General features: G+C 37.7%; 1 protein-coding gene across 1 annotated transcript in view; it reads left to right on the top strand.

Moving 5' to 3' along the window:
• Positions 1–2,841: 2,841 nt before the first annotated feature.
• Positions 2,842–19,055, top strand: part of PTPN18 (protein tyrosine phosphatase non-receptor type 18) — a 53,198-nt gene continuing 36,984 nt past the window's right edge. Inside the window, exons 1-5 of the mRNA XM_072430232.1 lie at positions 2,842–2,961; positions 5,392–5,524; positions 13,336–13,444; positions 13,620–13,696; positions 14,492–14,587. Coding sequence (XP_072286333.1) covers positions 5,429–5,524; positions 13,336–13,444; positions 13,620–13,696; positions 14,492–14,587 — 378 coding nt within the window. The 5' untranslated portion in view covers positions 2,842–2,961; positions 5,392–5,428. The remainder of the gene's footprint in view (positions 2,962–5,391; positions 5,525–13,335; positions 13,445–13,619; positions 13,697–14,491; positions 14,588–19,055) is intronic.

Raw genomic sequence — 19,055 nt, forward strand, 5'->3', positions numbered from 1 at the left:
CGGTAACATATTCAGCCTACCACGAACCAGGACATGAATGATGTTAGGAGTCTAACCAATCAAAAAGCGCCGAGGATCGAAGATGATAGCCTAGATCAAGAGAATTACTGTACTATGAAAGTTCAACACGGAAAGGTCCATGAAGGCGGCCATTTTCCTGGAGACCAGAGTATGGGGTGGGGATCAGAGACTTCCTATAGAAAATGTGACAGAGTACTTGTTTTTAGTAAAATGTATCTGTGAATAGCTATTTATAAGTATATACAGATATGTGTATATTTAAATATGTATGATAAACAATATTAGACCCTCTGACCTCCTCTGTGCTTTGTATGGCTATACACACCTATATGATAATGTATTATTCAACTTTAAAGAATGTGTTTTTTGGTGCTAAGCCTTTTACCAACTACGTTTAATCTTTTAATTTGTTAATTTTAAAATTTATTGTAAAGCAAATGGGACGTATGCGACATATACGGTCATCACTGATAGCATATCTATGTATAGTTTACAATATTCCAGATCTAGATTAACAGAATCAGGAATATAATATTACATTTATGTACTAAGTATGTATGAATCTTAAGCATATTAATACATAGTAAACTTTATATAATCTTGAGCCTCAACCCTCTTTCTTTTCTACCCAATACACCTTCATGTCTAGAATTCAAATAGACAGTGGCTCTCACATTATATTTCGGGGAAAGAAAAATCACCCACTCTAACATATATATATTCTTCAATTATTGCAATCTCTAGCTCTTACTTGGGGCTGGTTCAATAAAGGTGCTAGACCACAATGTAAACTTTTCCAAACCTCAGAGAGTTTGGATACCAATCAATGCAATGTCCCCTAAATAGTATATTGCTGCAAACTTGCATATTGCTGCATGCTCATCTCTTCCTTCAATAGGTAACCAGAATCCAAACCCCTGGTACTGTGTTAGATGCTTGTTCTTGGTTTAGGATTATTCCACTATATCTTATAAAATACCTAGAACCATTCAGAGATGCAGACTCTGTAGGTTGTCAGAATAAACCTTCATCAATAACTGGCAGGTGGATTTACTCTTCAGCATCTTCTAAACACTAAAAAAAGGTTTTGGACAACCTCTCTCTCCTCTCCATTCACCTAACATGTACAGCTGGACAAGCCAAATGTACAGCCGGTGATGGGCACAGCTCGTTGGATTCGGATTGTTTGAAGAACCACCCTTACAGATCTCTGGCAACCTTTACATTAGAAAATAAAAATAAAAATAGAAACAGAGAAGTAAAAACATGTGAGATTTGGTACTAGAAACCCAGCCCAGGTCATTTTTACTGTAGGACTTTCAATGATGGAAAATGCTGGGTATCTGTTATTTCATATAACTTACTTCTACTTCCCAGGTCATTGACCAGAAACAAATATTTTTGCATATCATGAGGTTGAAGTCAAAGAGCATGAAGTCAAAGAGGAGTCAGAAATATTTTCTGTGTACACATTTTTGACTTACCTAGAGGTGTCTTCAAGTCATGCCATTTTATCTGAATTTTGGACCACTTGGACAAACACCAGTAGTGCCTGGTCTGGGAATGCTAAAAGTTAGAAGTTTCCTTCTGATTCCCACATGTTTCTATTGTCTAATAACTGTGGTCTGTACTGTCTCATTGGCCTACACGAATATAGCAATATGGCATGAGTGTTAATATTACCATTAACATCAAGTGATGTAGCCTGTCAGAGCAACCTGCCATTTTTGCAAAGGCCTGGGGCTTGGATATTCCCTAAATAGTGTGTGCGGTAAACAAATCATCACATGCAGTTTAAAGAGGGCCTAAAACTGAACACAAACCAGTAAAAAAAAATACCAAATACTTGATCTCCTCATCTCCTCTAACCCTTACTAGCAGGTTTAACTGGATGACAGGTTGACAGCAGGTTTAACTGGAGATCACCATTCTGTTCCATTAATACACTTGTATCACACAGATCAAATTTACATGCATGTTAAAGAATGTAAGAAAAAAATTATGAAAATGTTAAAAAAAAAATTGTAGTACAACTCTACAATACAAACACATTTTCCTATGTTTTTATTTTAGGACTCTGCAAGTACAAAAAAAATACCCCATTCATTCCTAATGTGGAAAAAAAATGAAGAGATTGTATTGTGTTGAATTAGTTGTATTGTATACTACCCAATGATCGTTTTTTTTGAGTGTACACTGCTTAAGCCATGCATGAGCAGATCATTGTATACCCTCAGAGCGACTCATGGGATTTCATGGGAGTTTCTTCTGTGTACATTTGTGGGACTAAGGCATTCCAGCTGCACTACTCAAGACTCCAAAACCTGGAAGAAAATGGAAGTGTCAGCAATGGTGTGAAGCACTGGCCTAGATGTGTTAAAGAGGATCGCTTGGACAGTTAAGTTGCCATAATGTGCAAATATGCCCTTCATTTACAATAGCAAAAACCTCCTGGGGGCCCCAAGAATGTCATTTAAAATTTTTTGACATTTTTTGGCAATTTAATTCTCTTTAAAGCCATGTTGTGAACGTACAATTTACAGCTGATGTTACTTTATAAGGAGCCATAGTGATCATACAATACACCTCAATTTAACCTGCACATTTGAGCTACTAATTACTCCAGCCTTACAGACATTAATGTGCAAACATTGTGTGATATATATATATATATATATATATATATATATAAATAAATATATATATATTTATTTAAAAACCTGTGTGATTAGCACAGGCAACAAAATACATTTCTTTGTTACTGGTTTACAACAATGACTTTTCTCCTAGAACAGTGAAAGAGTTATTTCCCTGTCCACTTCCCCATTGATTGCATATCTACTACCTTTTCTGTGTCGCATCCTGTGTAGCAATTTAAGGCTTGCTCGGTAAAGTTTTAAAGTAATGCCATGTATACGGCCCAGGAAAGGAGGCTTACAGGTTGGTGTATGTGTCTGTCATGTTAGATAGGTACTTTCTGCCAGGAAAAAAACAATGTTATTGCTTTATACTTCTGCTTGATAGTGTCTAGATGTTTCTGTTTGTTGTGAATGTCAGTCTAAAAGTCTCCCTCTTCAAATGGACTGTAGGGGCTGCTACTGTTGGAATCTCAAAATACTAATTACCTGGCTAATCCAAAGGCTCTATTCCGTACAGGATTTTTGAAATTCCAAACTTTGTGCTTTTCAGTGAATCATGTCTAATTTACAACAATCATACATCTAGTAAAGAATCAGGACATCTGATAAACTTTTATGTTTAGTTTAGTATATTAAATCAATGATCAATGGATCTTGATAGACCTAATTCCTTTCCAAATACCTGGAAAAATCCAAAAACATTTTCCCAAAAAACTCTTTTACTATTCTAATTTAGTGACTGATTATTTCTCAAAAGCTAGATGATAGCTGCTTAACTTTATACTAACATGCTTTTATAACAAATTCACGTGGGTAATCCATGAAAGACTCATATATAGGATTTTGGTAGATGCTATAGAGTAAACCTATGCACAGATATCTCCAGAAATGATCATGCGTGATTGTTTCCAGTGAACGTATCCTGAACACACATCGCTATTATATTGAAAGGGTAGGGAGGAGAAGAAGCGAGCGGCACCCTAATATGCTTTCCTCCATTAAAATGCACGGCAATGGTTCCCTACTAGTCATTTATTAATCCATCAGCATGGATCAATGAACAACATCAGGGAACTGCTGTACACATGTCGGATTTTCACCATATACAAGCATGACTATGATAATTTGATGTGTGTACACAGGCTAGGGCCAGGTTCCCACAGTTGGCTCCGCAATGTCTTCTGGGAAATTGACAGTCTGCCTTTTGCCAAACAGACCAAACTACCATGCAGATTCATAATGAAGAGAGTTGCTATGGTTTTGATATGCAGTCAACAGTTGTTACCCATTACATTTATTCCCTATAGGCAGCAGCAGGGAAGAGGCTTTCTTAAGTCTCCTCACCATGCCTGTGAACTAGCCCTGGGAGAGTAAGGCAAAGTTACTACAGCAGCAAAGTGTGTTCACTTTGGAAAGTGAGCTTGCTTTGTTTTCACTTGCAAGTGATTGGCTATTATTTGCCAGGGAATTCTATTACTAAATTCACTAAGGTGAGCTAAAAAATTCTCCTGCCACATCAGCCACAAAAGCCTGTTCTCTTAGGGACTTTACTGGTCAGATACGTTTGTAATCCATTTTTTACGGAGACAGCAACAACAGAAGAAAAACTTTAACATGTGACTGGATTCCAGATATCTAATGGGGGCAGAAACAGTGAAAGTGTCCTCAACATATATCTAAAAAACAAACTCGACACTTTTTTATTTTATTTTTTTATCTCACCTAAAACCCCCTTCTTGATAAGGTTGTCTCTCTAGGAAGATTTTGATAACTTTGTTTTAATGACACAAAATTTTAGATTCCCCCTCTAATATGTGCCAGTGACACCCCAGTAGGAACACAGACATATTAGTTCTAATCCATCCATCCTTACTTTATCTAAACCTAAATAAAAGTTTTACCTGGAGTTGCACTTGAATGCATTTCTCTGCACTCAGTGACTTGAAGTATTGGCACCAGAAACAGACAGGCAAGTAGCAATTGCAAAACATGGTAGTGGCAGCAATTTAAATTTTATGCTTCTAGAGACCTAGTGATACCACTGAGGGTTGTGGTAGGAAATGTGCTGCAACACATTGTTCACTGCGTTACTATAGCAATTTCATTTTAAATGGGCCCCAATACAGGAGAATTAGCTTCTGATCTATTTCTTGTCCTTTCATCATCTCTGCAACACTCATCATAACCAATGTGGTGCAAAGTGGTTGCTCTCTTTTAAATAAATCATGCCAGTACAATGTAGTATAACCTCTCTCTATGGAGTCTATTTACACATTTGTTCACCCAACTTTTACCTAAAATGTTCACATTTTTCACATTGGGTTAATTTGGAAAATGGGCACTGATACTTTGTGTATTATTTTTTTTGTTTCCTCTTCTATTTTTTCATCTCTTTCTTTCCCTTTTTCTCTTCCCCTATTTTTCCATGTTTCTTTTTCTTTTTTTTTCTCACTTTCTTTTAGCTCTCTGTCTCCCCTTCCTCTAACTCATTTATTTCCCTCTTTCTTAAGATTTGTTTCTGTTTTCCCTTTCTCCGTTTCTCTTTTCACTGCCTTTCTATCCCTGCATTTTGCACTTGTTATCTGTTCCCAATGTACCTGTAGTCAAGGTGTTGCTCTGGTTATGCCGGCCTGACAAGGGAGGGGTGTGGGACAAGAGTAGGAGGAGTGGCTGGCTTGACAGATTCCCTCTTTGGATACTTCCTCATTCTGCTCCTTGTTTCCCTTTACAGAGTGGTTACCCAGGTGGGCTGTGGGTAGGAGGTCACCATGAGTCAGGTGGCAGAAAATCTCCGGGGCTTCCTAGCCAGAGTGGAGGGTGCTAAATACAAGGTGGGCGAAGACACCCTGACAAAGGAATTTCAGGTGCGTGTCACCTTATATCTTTCTGTTTTTTTTTCATTTTGTTAAACTGCAAAACATGACCTGAAACTGCTTTTTAGTATCTCAACAGCCGATATTACTCTTCAACCTCTAAAATGGGCTGCTGCCGCCTTGTTTTTCAAGCATTGATCTGTAGACCAATCTACTGTTGCTTAATGGGGTGCTAATTTTTGCAGCATTCAATTTCTTTTTAAATCTCATAATAGTTAAAAGATAAAGATTACCAGTATTTACCAGACCAGTATATTTTATCACTAGTTGTCATCATTGAAGCTTTCTCCACTTGTTTGTGTTTCTAGGCTATATGGCTGAACAGAGGCCTGCCTGCCCATATGTGGTGCTAGCTATCTTAAAATAAGTAAGACAGCTAGTTGCTAGTTTGTAATTTCTTACAGATCAGTAACTTAAAAGCGACAGTGTTTTATAGTATTAGAAGAGCCTTTCTCTTTTAAAGCTTCACAGAACCCTGGAGTTCTTCTGAGGATTTCAAAGGGGTCCTTGAGGAGAGCACTGGCCACTTACACTCAGACCACTAATGTAAGAAGGCACTTTTACAGTGACAACCAATGAAATTGGTCCCTACTAAGATGACCACCAAGCAAGAGGTCACTTCTACATTCATGACAAATGTAAGAGGTCACTTATATGCTGGCCACCAATAATAATATAATCATTTTACCTATGCTTCCTTGACCGGCTACCCTGTGATAATTTCCAGGACTAGAAATCAATTGTTCTGCCTGAGCACTTTGGCATGACCAAGATAGTGATATCTGGTCACCAACAAAGCCAAAACACTTTCAGTGCCAGCTACAGAGAAGCTACTAACAATGGTCAGGTGATAATTTTTGTGGAGACACAAAGGATGACCTTTTCCTCCACAAAAATCTTTACAATTTTAAAGAAAGATCCTTAAAAAAACTATATAGGATATAGACCATGCCAATGAATTTTAAGAGTAATAAATCCCCCTACAAAACCTATATAAATATTTATTCTACCCAGAAATGTATACCCAGAAATTCTATGGCTTAACCAAAAAATATATGTATATGTATAAATTTAGCCTTTTATCAACCTTTTAAATAACATTTTTTGTAATCACCGGAGACCACAACACACTTTTCTAAATCAGTTTTTCACACTGATTTCAGATCTGATGTTTTTCAGTCACCTCCACTTTTTGAGTCATGAGTAATGTTAGTTTACAGTGTGCTTGCCTATATTTTTAACTAAAACTCCACTTAAATAAATTTATTATATTCAGTGCAAAGTCAAATAGGCAGAAAGAGTGTTTTACCTTGTATGCTGTATCTAGATTGTCGTCATACAGCATCCAGCAGTAGCCAGCCATCATACCCATATTCCATGAGCCTAAGGATCATGCTCTTGTAGAAAACTGTTTAAGAGTCCATTGATGTCATGGCATTACCAAATAAAAGTATCATTGTATGATTCTGTGTTCTTTGCAAGGAAGTGCTTCCGCTTAAGCCTAGAAGTAAGAAGTTCTGCTTTGTCTTTAGATAGATTTAGATCAAATCTTTGATTCTGAATCTTCATCAGCCATGCAATCAGGATTGGATGATTCTTAATGGTAACCAGTTGCACGCTCACCGTATTCTTCAACACCTAATACAGAAGCAGAATTGGGATACACAATTTTGTGTTTAGTGTCAGCTGAGAATCCACTTTTCACTGTGTTCACACAGCAACAATAGCAACAATTGGGAACACAGATTTAAAATAAACATGAAAAATTACAAAACTCACATAAAACTATCACTGATAAAAATGGTCTGTTGATCTGTGTAATAAGGTCTTGAAATTATACTTTAAAATTAAATATACCTATAGCTCAGGGTACAATAATGCTATCAATAGCTTGTGGAAAGCTTTTTTTGTCAGTTTATGTTTTTATTAATATCATCAGTGACAGCCTCCATTTTCTCATTTTCTTTTCGGGCAAGTTTCTTCAAAACACATGTAAAGGCAAAATGTTTTTTTTTAATAGGATAGAGTAGAGAAGGGCTAAATATCTGTCAATTTTTTCTACCCTGGTGGAAGCTTTCTGACCTTGGTTGATATCAGATGGTATGATGAAGGGGTTATTCAGTTTCTGGTTTGCTGGCAAAATAGGCAACCTTTTGTTTAATAAAAAAAAAAAAACCTGGCAGGAACCTGGTGTTTTGTTTTGAACTAGACTTGGGTTTCCATTTTCCTAAACCATGCAGAGAACCCATTGCTATGAGCAATCACTGCCAACAGTTCCACAAGTGAAATCTACTCAAAGGGACACAGGCAACTGAAAATTACCTGATAGGGGTTTAACTCTTTATTACTCGAAATGTATACACAGTAGATTCACTTTAAGATCATGGATTACTTATTGTTAGCCATTAGGCTACTGCTAGAGCCAGTAAACAGGACATTAGTCAGTGAGGGAGTAACATCCATAAGAGGACATTGCAGTCTGATGAATCTGTCACTGGTGAAGTGTTTAAGGAGCCCATTATAACATAGCCCAAAGGTTGCCTATATATGTATGCCTTCATTTTTTAAAAGAAGACACTAATTGCTTGACCTCCATTGGTGAATTTAACTTCATTGTAAGTTTCTAACCTAGAAAAGGTATGCCAGCCAAGTTTTCTGATTTAATAGAACACATGCTATTTTTCAGGTCAGGGACCTGACGCCAGAGACAAAAAATGTAACAGTTGTTTTCAAGGGGGTATTGTATCAGACTGATTTGGTATTGTATCAGAGTATTAGCCTAGTATGTCTTGCATGCACAATCGGAGAGGTAGCCCTGTGGGAAACAAGAGGTAATAGGTGGACTGTATTTATTTAAAAAGTGTACGTTAGATTATGGAGGAGAAGCAATACTGGTATAGTGAGATATATATATAAGGTAACAGTATGAGCCTTGTTGCCAGATCAGTAAATTGTATAAAGGATAACAGAGTGTGCCTTGTCAGTGGAGGAGGAAGACAGCACTAGATCAGTAAATTGTGTATATGGTAACAAGATGTGTAGTGGAAGATGAAGCAGTGCTGGATCAGTAAGTTGTGAATAAGGTAACATTGTGTACCTTGTAAATTGGGGGAGATATAAGCAGACAGTGTGTGCCTTGTCTGGAGGAGAAACATGTGGTGCTAAAAATATCTTGGATTAGATTTTTGTTGGTGAGTTTTAAAGCTTTAGGAGTGCAATATGGCTTGTGAACAGAAATTCTGAGGGCAAGAGTGTGAAAAAGTGACTGCAAAGGTGGACATAAGAAGCCTTGTTATAATTTGGGTGGATCTCAAACTCAGTGGAGAAATATGCACTGGTAAAATATTATTATAAAACACATTAGGGAATGTTTATATTAACATTTTTTTGTTCTTTTTTTTTTCTCCAGACAGTTGGGGGTGGCAGCGTTGCTGTGCATCATTTTAAGTTGCTCCATGTAGTGTCCAGGGGCTTTTGCCACTGCAGTCATTTACATAGATTTAAGTTAAAATTGTTTTTTTACTACTCATGCAAGTGTTTTTAAACTTTTCATAATATTTTTTAGTATTGAAACTCACCACTTGGTTAGGCTTTTGGAGCTGCTTACAAACACCTACCCAGGTATTTGTGTTCACCCGAAAAAATCTAGCAGTTACCACTTGCTGGTGCCTAGCAGCACCACATTTTTGTACCGCTTATTTGAACATACCCTTAAAGTGAAATTTATTTTTTAACTGGGTAAATCTCATCCTGTTAGTGTTCTTCTTGTCTGTCAGTTTTTTTTTTTTGTTTTTTTGCTGAATGGTAATATGTTGAACTGTGCAGATTCTGTGTGTGATACTTGATCATTATGGGAAAAACCTTCTGAGGACACCAAATAAGAGAACAACACTGTTACAGCCAAACAATTAAAAAAAATAATATTGTGGAAAATATCAAGTCCTGATTTTCCCTTTAAATATAACAAATGGTCTTCCTTTAAAATGTCTTTGTTGGAAATTGTCTCTCTAAAGCTACGTACACACGTCAGATTTTTATCGCCCGATAATCGTCATCGGCCAATTATCGGGCGAAAATCTGCCGTGTGTACAGTCGGTGTCGTCCATCGTCCGGACGACCGACCTGCCGGATCCACGGACGATGGACGACAGCCGATCGTAATGAAAGTGAAGGGGAGAGCGCGCAGCAGGGTGCCGCTCCGTCGCTCTCCCCCTCCCCTCTCCATAGAGCATGAACGGTGCTGTATGTACAGCATCGTTCATGCATCGTGCACTCCCTTGTCGTTGGAAAGGATCGTGAAAGATCCTTTCCAACGACAAAAATTGGCAGTGTGTACGCAGCTTTACAGACCAGGGTCTTAAATTTCCCCTTATCAGATATTTCTTGATCTGACAACCAGCATCCTTCAAGACCCAATAGTTTATGACATTCATTGTAAAAGTTGGAATTTTGTGTCTCCAAGTGTCATAAAACTCAGATAAGGCAAGTAGAGTGGTCCTTGATTGAACTTTGGGATGTATTCTGAAACCCATTTATTTACCTCCCTAGCGGTCTAATTCCCTCAAAATTTCCATGCAAAAAGCGGTACAATTTTTTCCATGGAAATGTATTTTTCATTGTAGCCTGTAATTCTTAGGCATAACTCACTGATATTTAATAAATTTAACAATAAACTTTAAATAAAACACAAAATTGGTTAAAAAAAATAATAAAAAATATTTAAACATGTAATGTAACTGTATAGCAGCATATATATGATATCAATATATATATATATTATATGAATATTTCTTTGTATTGGACTCAATACAGCTATTTTGTGTTGAATCCAATACAAAATTATTTGAATTTCCCGCCGATCTTTCTGCCCGCACCGACTCATGTACCAACATCACCAGCAAACCCTGTAGATCTCGTCTCTGCACTTTGCGGCTGGAGATCGGAGGAGGAGAATGTGTCCCCAGGACATGCGGGGACCAGTAGGATGCTGGGGGGAAGCGACAGAACAAGGTAAGTGGGTATTTTTTAGTTAAAAGCGACCCCGAGCGTGACTCGAGATTACTGCTTTTTGCAAGAAAAATCCACCCCGAGTCGCACTAAGGATTACAGCTAGAGGGGTAATAATCTTTGTATTTCCAATATACCATTCTGTATAAAGTAGTAGTTGACTGATTTGTAGTTAGATCATTACTGTGAGCATTTTGAGACCAAGAACTAGTCTCCTAGGCCTCAGGAAAGCCTGGAAACCATATGTAGCCTGTCCTGGTGAACCATAAGTCCCTTACATGCCTAGTTTGGTCTCTGTGAACTCCCTATTTTATGGTGATTAATAATCTGGGGGTTAACTGTCCATAAAACCTATACTTGTGAAATTATTAATAATGGCTAGAACAAAGGCATTTTGGGAAGTGTCCACAGAGCATCATAACCCATGTGGAGACAGCCCTTCAGACAGCCCCCACCCTGCTGTCATTGGATTGTTGTATTAGTCCCCCCTCTGTTGTTGGGATAAAAAAAGCAGGGGTGCGGGCTGAGAGAGGGCGTTTGTCACAAACACAGTAAGGAGTTAAGTTGAGCATTCACACAATAAATGTATGACCTTGTCAAAAATAATACCTTACAACAACCACTAAATTTAGCATAGTCTGGCAGGTGTGGCTGTCTTTTAAGTTTTAAGATTGTAAAGAGTAAACCTGCCAATTTTCTAATAAAATACATTCTGCCATTGAAGTATTTCCCCCCAAGCCCTGCATGTTCACATAGTACACCTGAACTGTCTGCATTCCTTCAATCGTACAGACTGATCCAATACATTATGTTATGTGTTACAATGAACAGGTGGGATCAGAGCTTATTAAATTACTTCCCTTGTCATAGCAGCACAGCTATCTTGAATATTATCACCTTTAAGGTATTGCAGAAGTACAGAACAGGCATTTGTGTTGCATTACTGAAGTTCTCCAAAGAACTTTTTAAAGCCAATGCTTGCATCAGCAAACTGTACAGTTTGCAGTGTGTTGGCATTGCATCCAAAGCTTGCCAAATGGCACTATTTAAATAAACTTTTAAGGGTCTTTTCAGGAGCTTAAATAGCACTTTTGAATGCATTCTGAATACAACTAAAACACCAATACATTTTAGAAATCCTAATATTATAGGCCTTTAAGTCAAATTGACACTTTATTTTCCTAAACCCAAACATGCTGATTCTCAGCTCTTGTACTTTTTCCATTAGATGTCAAAACACCGGTTTGAGTGAAAGTACTGATTAGTTTCTGACAGATGAGTGCTTCTAAACACAACAATAATAGTTACATACACACATTTACACCATAATTCCAAAGATACACACAGTCAAATTAACAGGTGAAGGAAAGGATGTAGGGGCCTAAGCACCAATAAGCCCCTTTAAGGTCCCCTTTAACCCCTCTCTTTGGTCCCTACTGTGACCCCCAATAGTGCAGTTCAGACTCTTCTAAAGTTTATCTGTCACAAGAAAGTTGTTTACAACTGATAAAAAATGTAAAGGCTATTAAGATAGCTATTAACTAGTCTTTCAATCCATCCACAAATCAGTATGCAGATTCATTCACTGATTTCTACTGCCAGCTTTACTGCAGATTCTACAGGAGCAATTAATTTGCTAACAGGCATTGGAAAATTTGCAGCTGCAACCTGTGTGGCCTCTACCAATGGTTCAGCAAATGTTCTTTTTGTTTTACATAAATCTCAATGTTTTTATGAGAGCAATTTTGAATGAATAGCTTTCCAAAAGGATCTATAAAAAAATCAACCAATCAAAGGTACTGCCTGATTGCTATGGGTTGAGTTTTCAGTTTAGGTACACACTCCAAGAGCTGGTCTTTGGTGATTTTGATATTTTCAGAGGCAATGATCTATAAAAATTTATAAGCCTAGGCATTCTGACCCAGGAATCTGTGTCAATAAGTGGTATTATTCCAAGTATTTTTTTAACTGTCTGAAAAGGTGGAATTTTTCCAACTGAACACCACTGCAGTGTAATAGGGCACTGATCCACTAACCACTAAAGGAAGGAGTAAGTAAAGGAAGCATTCGGTAAAGGAATCTATTTGTGTTTTTCTTGTAGCTTTTAAAATTGTTTTATTTGTGATTAATATTAAACATTAATTTTTCAATGACAGCATTTGATTGTTAAAAATTAAACCAATGCTCAAGGTATGCTATATTTCTTATTCTCTTAACTATTATTATTGTTGGAGCTAATATTTACTGATGTTGCTAACATATCTGTTGCTAATATATTTAGCTTTTTTACTTGTAATCCCATAACTGTCAAAGTAATTTGAATACACATCAGAATGATAATCGGGCTTACACCAAATACAAACCAAACAATAAAGAATTAAAATTTTGAATTTAGTTTTTAACATGCCAAGAGAAGATTCAGAATCATGTACAAATGTTATACAGTGACTTTCTCTGGAACATTTAGATTGATCCTTTTCTCCTGACTGATGATACACAGATATTTGCCTAAATAGCACAATTGGGATTGGGAAATATACCCCTTGCTGTAAATAATTAGAATGGTAAGATTTTATTTGCAGTTTAATGACCAGTGTGTGTAGTCTGGGCTAGAGACAGAGAACATGCTGATTCTATCTCCACATATTTAGATTCATTTAGAATCAGGGCATACTGGGAGCCAAAGCTGTGAGCTGGGAAGCAACCAGTGGCCCAAGGTAAATGCAGAACCTTTAGCAGGCAAACAATATCCTATGAATGAGAAGCTTTATTTGTTTTCTTGTGGGGTTTTGCAGGAAATCAGGAACCGATCAGCTGCTTTCAAACAAGATAATGATTACTCCACAGAGGCAGGAGGTAGTCAGGAGAACCTGAAGAAGAATCGATACAAAGACATTCTACCATGTGAGTATAAGGCAAATCTTATATTGCAATCTTGATGAAAAGAATGATGATGAAAATAAAAGATGAAGATAAAAAAAAATTATACTGTTGCCCCAAAACACAAGTCTACCTTGCCTAGCACTAATTCAGCCTTGTTGAGAGCATTCTAAAGTTGTTATTTGTTATTTTGTTTCAGATGATCAGACGCGGGTTCCGGTCACATTTCTTGCAGAAGAAATTGGCTCAGATTATATTAATGCAAGCTTTATAAAGGTAATGTCCAGCTGCTGTTGGCAAAGGGAGCCTATCATTCATACTATATTTTGTTAAACAGACAGTTTTAATGCAAGTTCTAATCCCAAATCTAATCCAATCTTATAATATTTTTGTTGCCCATTTGGGTATTAATATTACACAGAATCTGATGCACTTGAAATAGCATCAGATGTTTTTCATATTTAGTAGAAATCAGCAAGACTGAAACTTCGGAAAAAAATCAGGTCATTTTAGTATTTTTGCTAAATGCATTCAATGAGTCAATGGAAAAAGTACAAAATGGCAAACTAAGGTGGTGCTTGGCCTGTTGGTTTTTTTTTCATTATTACTGTTATACTTTTTGAACAATAACCTTTTATAAGAGATAAAGAGGTCATTGTTGATATTCTCCTCAAGTTTACCTTTCAGCCAATGTGCTGTAGCTTTCCTGGAGTTCAGACATAGGCCCTGATTTATGAAAGCTCCCCAAGGCCAGAGAGAATACACTTTCATTGGTGAAACTGGCTGGTCCAACAAACCTGGAATGGATCTGGTCCAGGATTCAAAACATTTGCTAGCAAACAGCAAATTATTTTTAAAAATCCAGTTCATTTTTTTCTGGACCACCCAGCTTCACTTTTGAAAGTGTATTCTCTACAGCCTTGGAGAGCTTTCATAAATCAGGGCCATAGCATTTAATGATACAAAGTAGTTATTACAAAATATATTCTTTTTGTGAATAGTGTGACATGTCTACCATGTGACAACTTTATGCTGACTTGTAAATTTGATTTGATCTAATTTTTTCTGTAGGGTGTGGACAATCAACCCCGGTATATTGCCACTCAGGGTCCACTGAGTCACACATTGGTGGACTTTTGGAGAATGATTTGGCAGTATCAGGTTAAGGTATGGCTTAAATTGTAAACTTAATGATCTACAAAGTGACTGTACAACTAAATATTGTAACGTAACGAACCCTTACAAAAGCTGGGCAAGGAAAAAGCAGCACATCATTCCTTTGTCAAATGTCCCTTCTAAAGGCACATTCAGACTCGCAGTGGGAACAAGTGTTCTTATGTGGCCCCCAGCATTTGGCACCTTGCTGAACTGTGTACTACCCCCCCTATTCATTCTCTATTAGAACATGTAATATCTCCACCAAGGCAGCAGTCCAGTGGTGAGAGAAAGCAGTAACTATTGCAACTTCGCCACCAGTCTGATTGTAATCTAAGCTAAACTGTTCTTTACCTATCTAAAGCTCAGTTACCAGTTAGCTCTGTAGAGGTTGTACCCACTTTCTCTTTTTTTTATAATAATCTTTATTTTTGAAAACAATTTTTAACATACAAAATACAGTAACAAAACTGAAAAAAGAGGGGTAGGTATAACATACAAGAACCAGTGTATTGCACATTGTACAGAAAACAAATTAAAATCGTGGTGAAAATAAATATAACAGATAATCATATATCAACATATATTCAGATCAGCAATAAATGTACATATAAAAACGTGCCTCCAGAGAGGAACTGATCCGCAGGGGGGAATATAAAAAACAGTGTCATTTATTAACAGAAAAAAGAACATAAGACTGAAAGAGTCAGGTCCAGGTGGCGCAAAAACTCCTTGGTGTCTCAGTAGTAGATCCAGCTACTTCACATAACATTGAATTTGTCTTGGGTACCTCTTAAACTGGCCGTACGATCCTCTATTAGCATTATGTCATTTACCTAGTGAAGCCACATACCCACAGTGGGTATAGTTGTTGACTTCCAGAACAAAGGTGTACATGAGTTGGCTGCCACTATAAGATGTCTGAGAATAGAGCTTTTGTATGCCTTGTTTGAAAGTACATTATGATACAGTAGGAAAAAACCTGGGAACAGCTGGTACATTTTAAGTAGTAACTTTCTGAATAAGCGCCCTCACCTGTTACCAATAGGGGTGCAGTAGTGGGCAGGACCAAAACATATGGAGCATAGTACCTTTCTCCTCATTGCACCGCCAACATCTGTCAGAAACTTTGGGGGAAAAAACTAAGCAACCGTTCCGGAGTCCTATAGCACTGAGAGAGGATCTTAAAACTCAATTCTTGATATCTACTGTTGTGGAGGACCTGTATATTACAGAGAAGATCTTATTTATCTGCTCAGCCTGTAGGGTATACCCAAGTTCCGCCTCCTATGCCTGTAGATTGGTAGGTGTAAAATTTTCGAATTGTCGAATTAAGTTCAGCATATAAGAAAGACAGGGAATGCCTAGTAGGCCTTCTCCCTGTACATACCAAATTACCCCTCTTCCAGTCCTGGGAGGAAAGATGGGTTACCTATGATCGGAAACATAGGCGAGGGCCAGGGAGATAGTTGAAGTTTGAAGTGTGGTTTCTGACATGCCTTCCATGTGGCAGAGATTAGAGGGTTGAGTCCTCATAACTGGGTGGGGGAGCTTTGGCAACCATAGGAGCGCCGTGAGAGAAACCAACGTAAAGACTGTTTAGCTCCTATCCATTGTTTAAACTCTCCATTTCCAAACCAGTCTAGGATGCGGGGACGCCCAACCCCCACATCCCCTTGGTCCAGAATAGCAGGCTTCTTTCGAGTCTGTGGCCCTTCTTACCCCAAATAAAGGGAAATATCTTAGTTTGTAGTGATTAAAAAAAAAGAGGTAGATAAAAATATTGTCAAATGCTTGAAGAAGTTAGAGAATTCTCGGCAAGATGTTAATTTTAACGGCCTGGATGCGTCCTAACCAGGACAGTCAGGGAAGACCAAGTTCTTCCCTGACTAGGTCTTTAGAAATGGTGGTACGTATAGGGGCAAAACTTAGGTTATAAAGTTGGAAGAGGGGATGGGATGGGAACGAAGGGTCTGGGGCATCGAGATGCTGAGGGCAGTCGATTTAAAATAATTAATTTTAAAATTAGACACGGTACCATATTTCTGTGTTGTTTTAATAAGGTTCGGTAAGGACGTGGCGGGATTAGTGCTGATAAAAAGAAGGTCATCTGCCTAAGCTGCCACCTTATGCTCGCAACTGTTTAACATTAGACCTTTAATATCTGGGTTTGAATGAATTGCTGTTAGTAGGGGTTTTAGGGATAGGAGTGAGACCGGGCACAGTCCCCCACTTTCTCTTAACTCACCTGAAATACCAAGTACTTTTAGGTATAGAGTACACTGCCTCTGAACATTGTCACATGGGAATGCTATGCTGTATGCACTGGAATTTTATTTTGTTCTTTTGGAGGATTAGGTGAAAAGATTCTTGGGACAGAGAATATAGACTGTCTATGATGTCCGTGTAAAACAAATACACCTCGCCTTTATTGTTTTATTTATTATTTATAGTCCTCGTTATTAGGTACACATGTTCAACTGCTTTTTAATGCAAATATCTTATTAACCAATCTCATGCATTTAGGCATGTAGACATTGTCAAGACGACTTGCTGAAGTTAGAATTGGGGAAAAAACTTGGTGACTTTGAACATGATGGTTGTTGGTGCTAGACAGACTTGCCTGAATTTTTTAGGAACTGTTGATCAGCTGTAAATTTCATGCACAACTATCTCTAGGGTTAGGGATATTCAGTGTGTGCCAGATCTATGGGAAAAATGCCTAGTTAATTCCAGAACCCGGAAGAAAATAGCAGACTAGTTTGAGCTGATAGAAAAAAAACAGTAACTCAAATACCCCCAAAAAATACAACTAAGGTATGCAGAAGAACATCTCTAAACAAGCATCTGAGACTACAATTTACACAGGTTCACAAAAATCAGACTAAAAAAGATTGGAAACATGTTGCCTGGTCAGAACAAAAAAGGATAGATTGATCCTTCCTTGTATCAATGGCTCAGGCTGGTGGTTGTGATTTATTAGTGTGGTGATATTGTCTTGGCTCATTCTGGGCCCTTTAGTACCAATTGAGCATCATTTAAATGCCACAAGCTACCTCAACATTATTACTGACCATGCCCATCCCTGATGGCTATTTACAGAAGAATAGCACATAATGTTACAAAGTTCAGATCATCTCATCATGTTCAATTTAATAGAGGACTTTTGGAATATAATATAACAGGAGATTTGCAACATGTATGTACTGTACAAATCTGTATCAACTGCATGGTACTATCATGTCAGTATGGACCAAAATGCCTGAGTAATGATTCCAGCACCTCAGTGAATCTATGCTACAAAGAAATATGGAAGCTCTAAAGCCAAATGCAGGTCCAACTCAGTACTTGCAAGGTGTACCTGCACAAAGCAATTATAATTTAGCAAATTGTTTTACAAATAAATGCATTGATACATGTTCACTTTAGTAAAAATATTTCCTTAAACTACATAATTCAGGCAACTGCGAGGCCTCTTGGACTTTGTATTCTATTCTGGAACTTCCTCCTTTATAAGTTATGATATGACTATTATCATGCATATTTGCCTTGTGGTTTCTTTACAAAGGAATAAGGAGGAGTTTCCTGGTTTGCATACTGTGCCATGCCACATCCTATTAAAGCTTTACTCCAGCCAAAATATATTTATTTTTTAGTCCTGGATAGAGCAGGGAAGAGTTAAAAACTGTAATTATACAGGTAGACAAGCAAAAACAGCCTTGTCAGATCATCTAAATCCTTTCTGTGCTATTTTTTTCTTTCCCCGTGTAGAGGATTTCCCCATGTCCCCGTGTAGAGGATTTCCCATCACTTCATGTCTTAGGAAAAACTGAATAAAAATTGGCAATGAAATCTCCGCCAGACAGCATAATCAGGCCCTAATCATCCAGTCTTACTAGAGGCAATATACCCCAAAAAAATATGCATTCTATCAAAAAAGTAGCAGATTGATTACCAATATTGGGGGACCATTGTTCAGACCACTGTTCATCAACCCGCCATGGCTGAATAGGAACCATAGGAGTGCACAGCAGTAATTTCTGATTGGTCTTGGTGGATTGGTGAATAACGTTGGGGGACTGAGACAAGCAGTTCATCTTGGACAAGTATAATCTTATGTATGCATCTGTATGCTCTACAGCATTTCTGTTAAGACCCCAAAATTATGCGTGCTTCATACTGTCTAGGGGGAATACATTTGGGGGAGTCAGAAATAGAAAAGGTTCTGGGGGTTCTGGTAGATCATAGACTTAATATTAGAATGCAATAACAAGCTGCAATATCTAAAGCTAGCAAAGTACTTTCTTGTATTAAAGGAATAGACTGCAGAGATGAAGACATACCGTATTTTTCGGACTATAAGACGCACTTTTTCTTCCCCAAAACTGGGGGGGAAAAGTGGGTGCGTCTTATACACCGAATACATGTTAAATATAATTAAAAAAAATCATACTCATCCGATACCGCGATCCCGCGATGC

Source organism: Pyxicephalus adspersus, chromosome Z (genome assembly GCF_032062135.1).
Source record: "Pyxicephalus adspersus chromosome Z, UCB_Pads_2.0, whole genome shotgun sequence".
NCBI classification, from domain to species: Eukaryota; Metazoa; Chordata; class Amphibia; order Anura; family Pyxicephalidae; genus Pyxicephalus; species Pyxicephalus adspersus.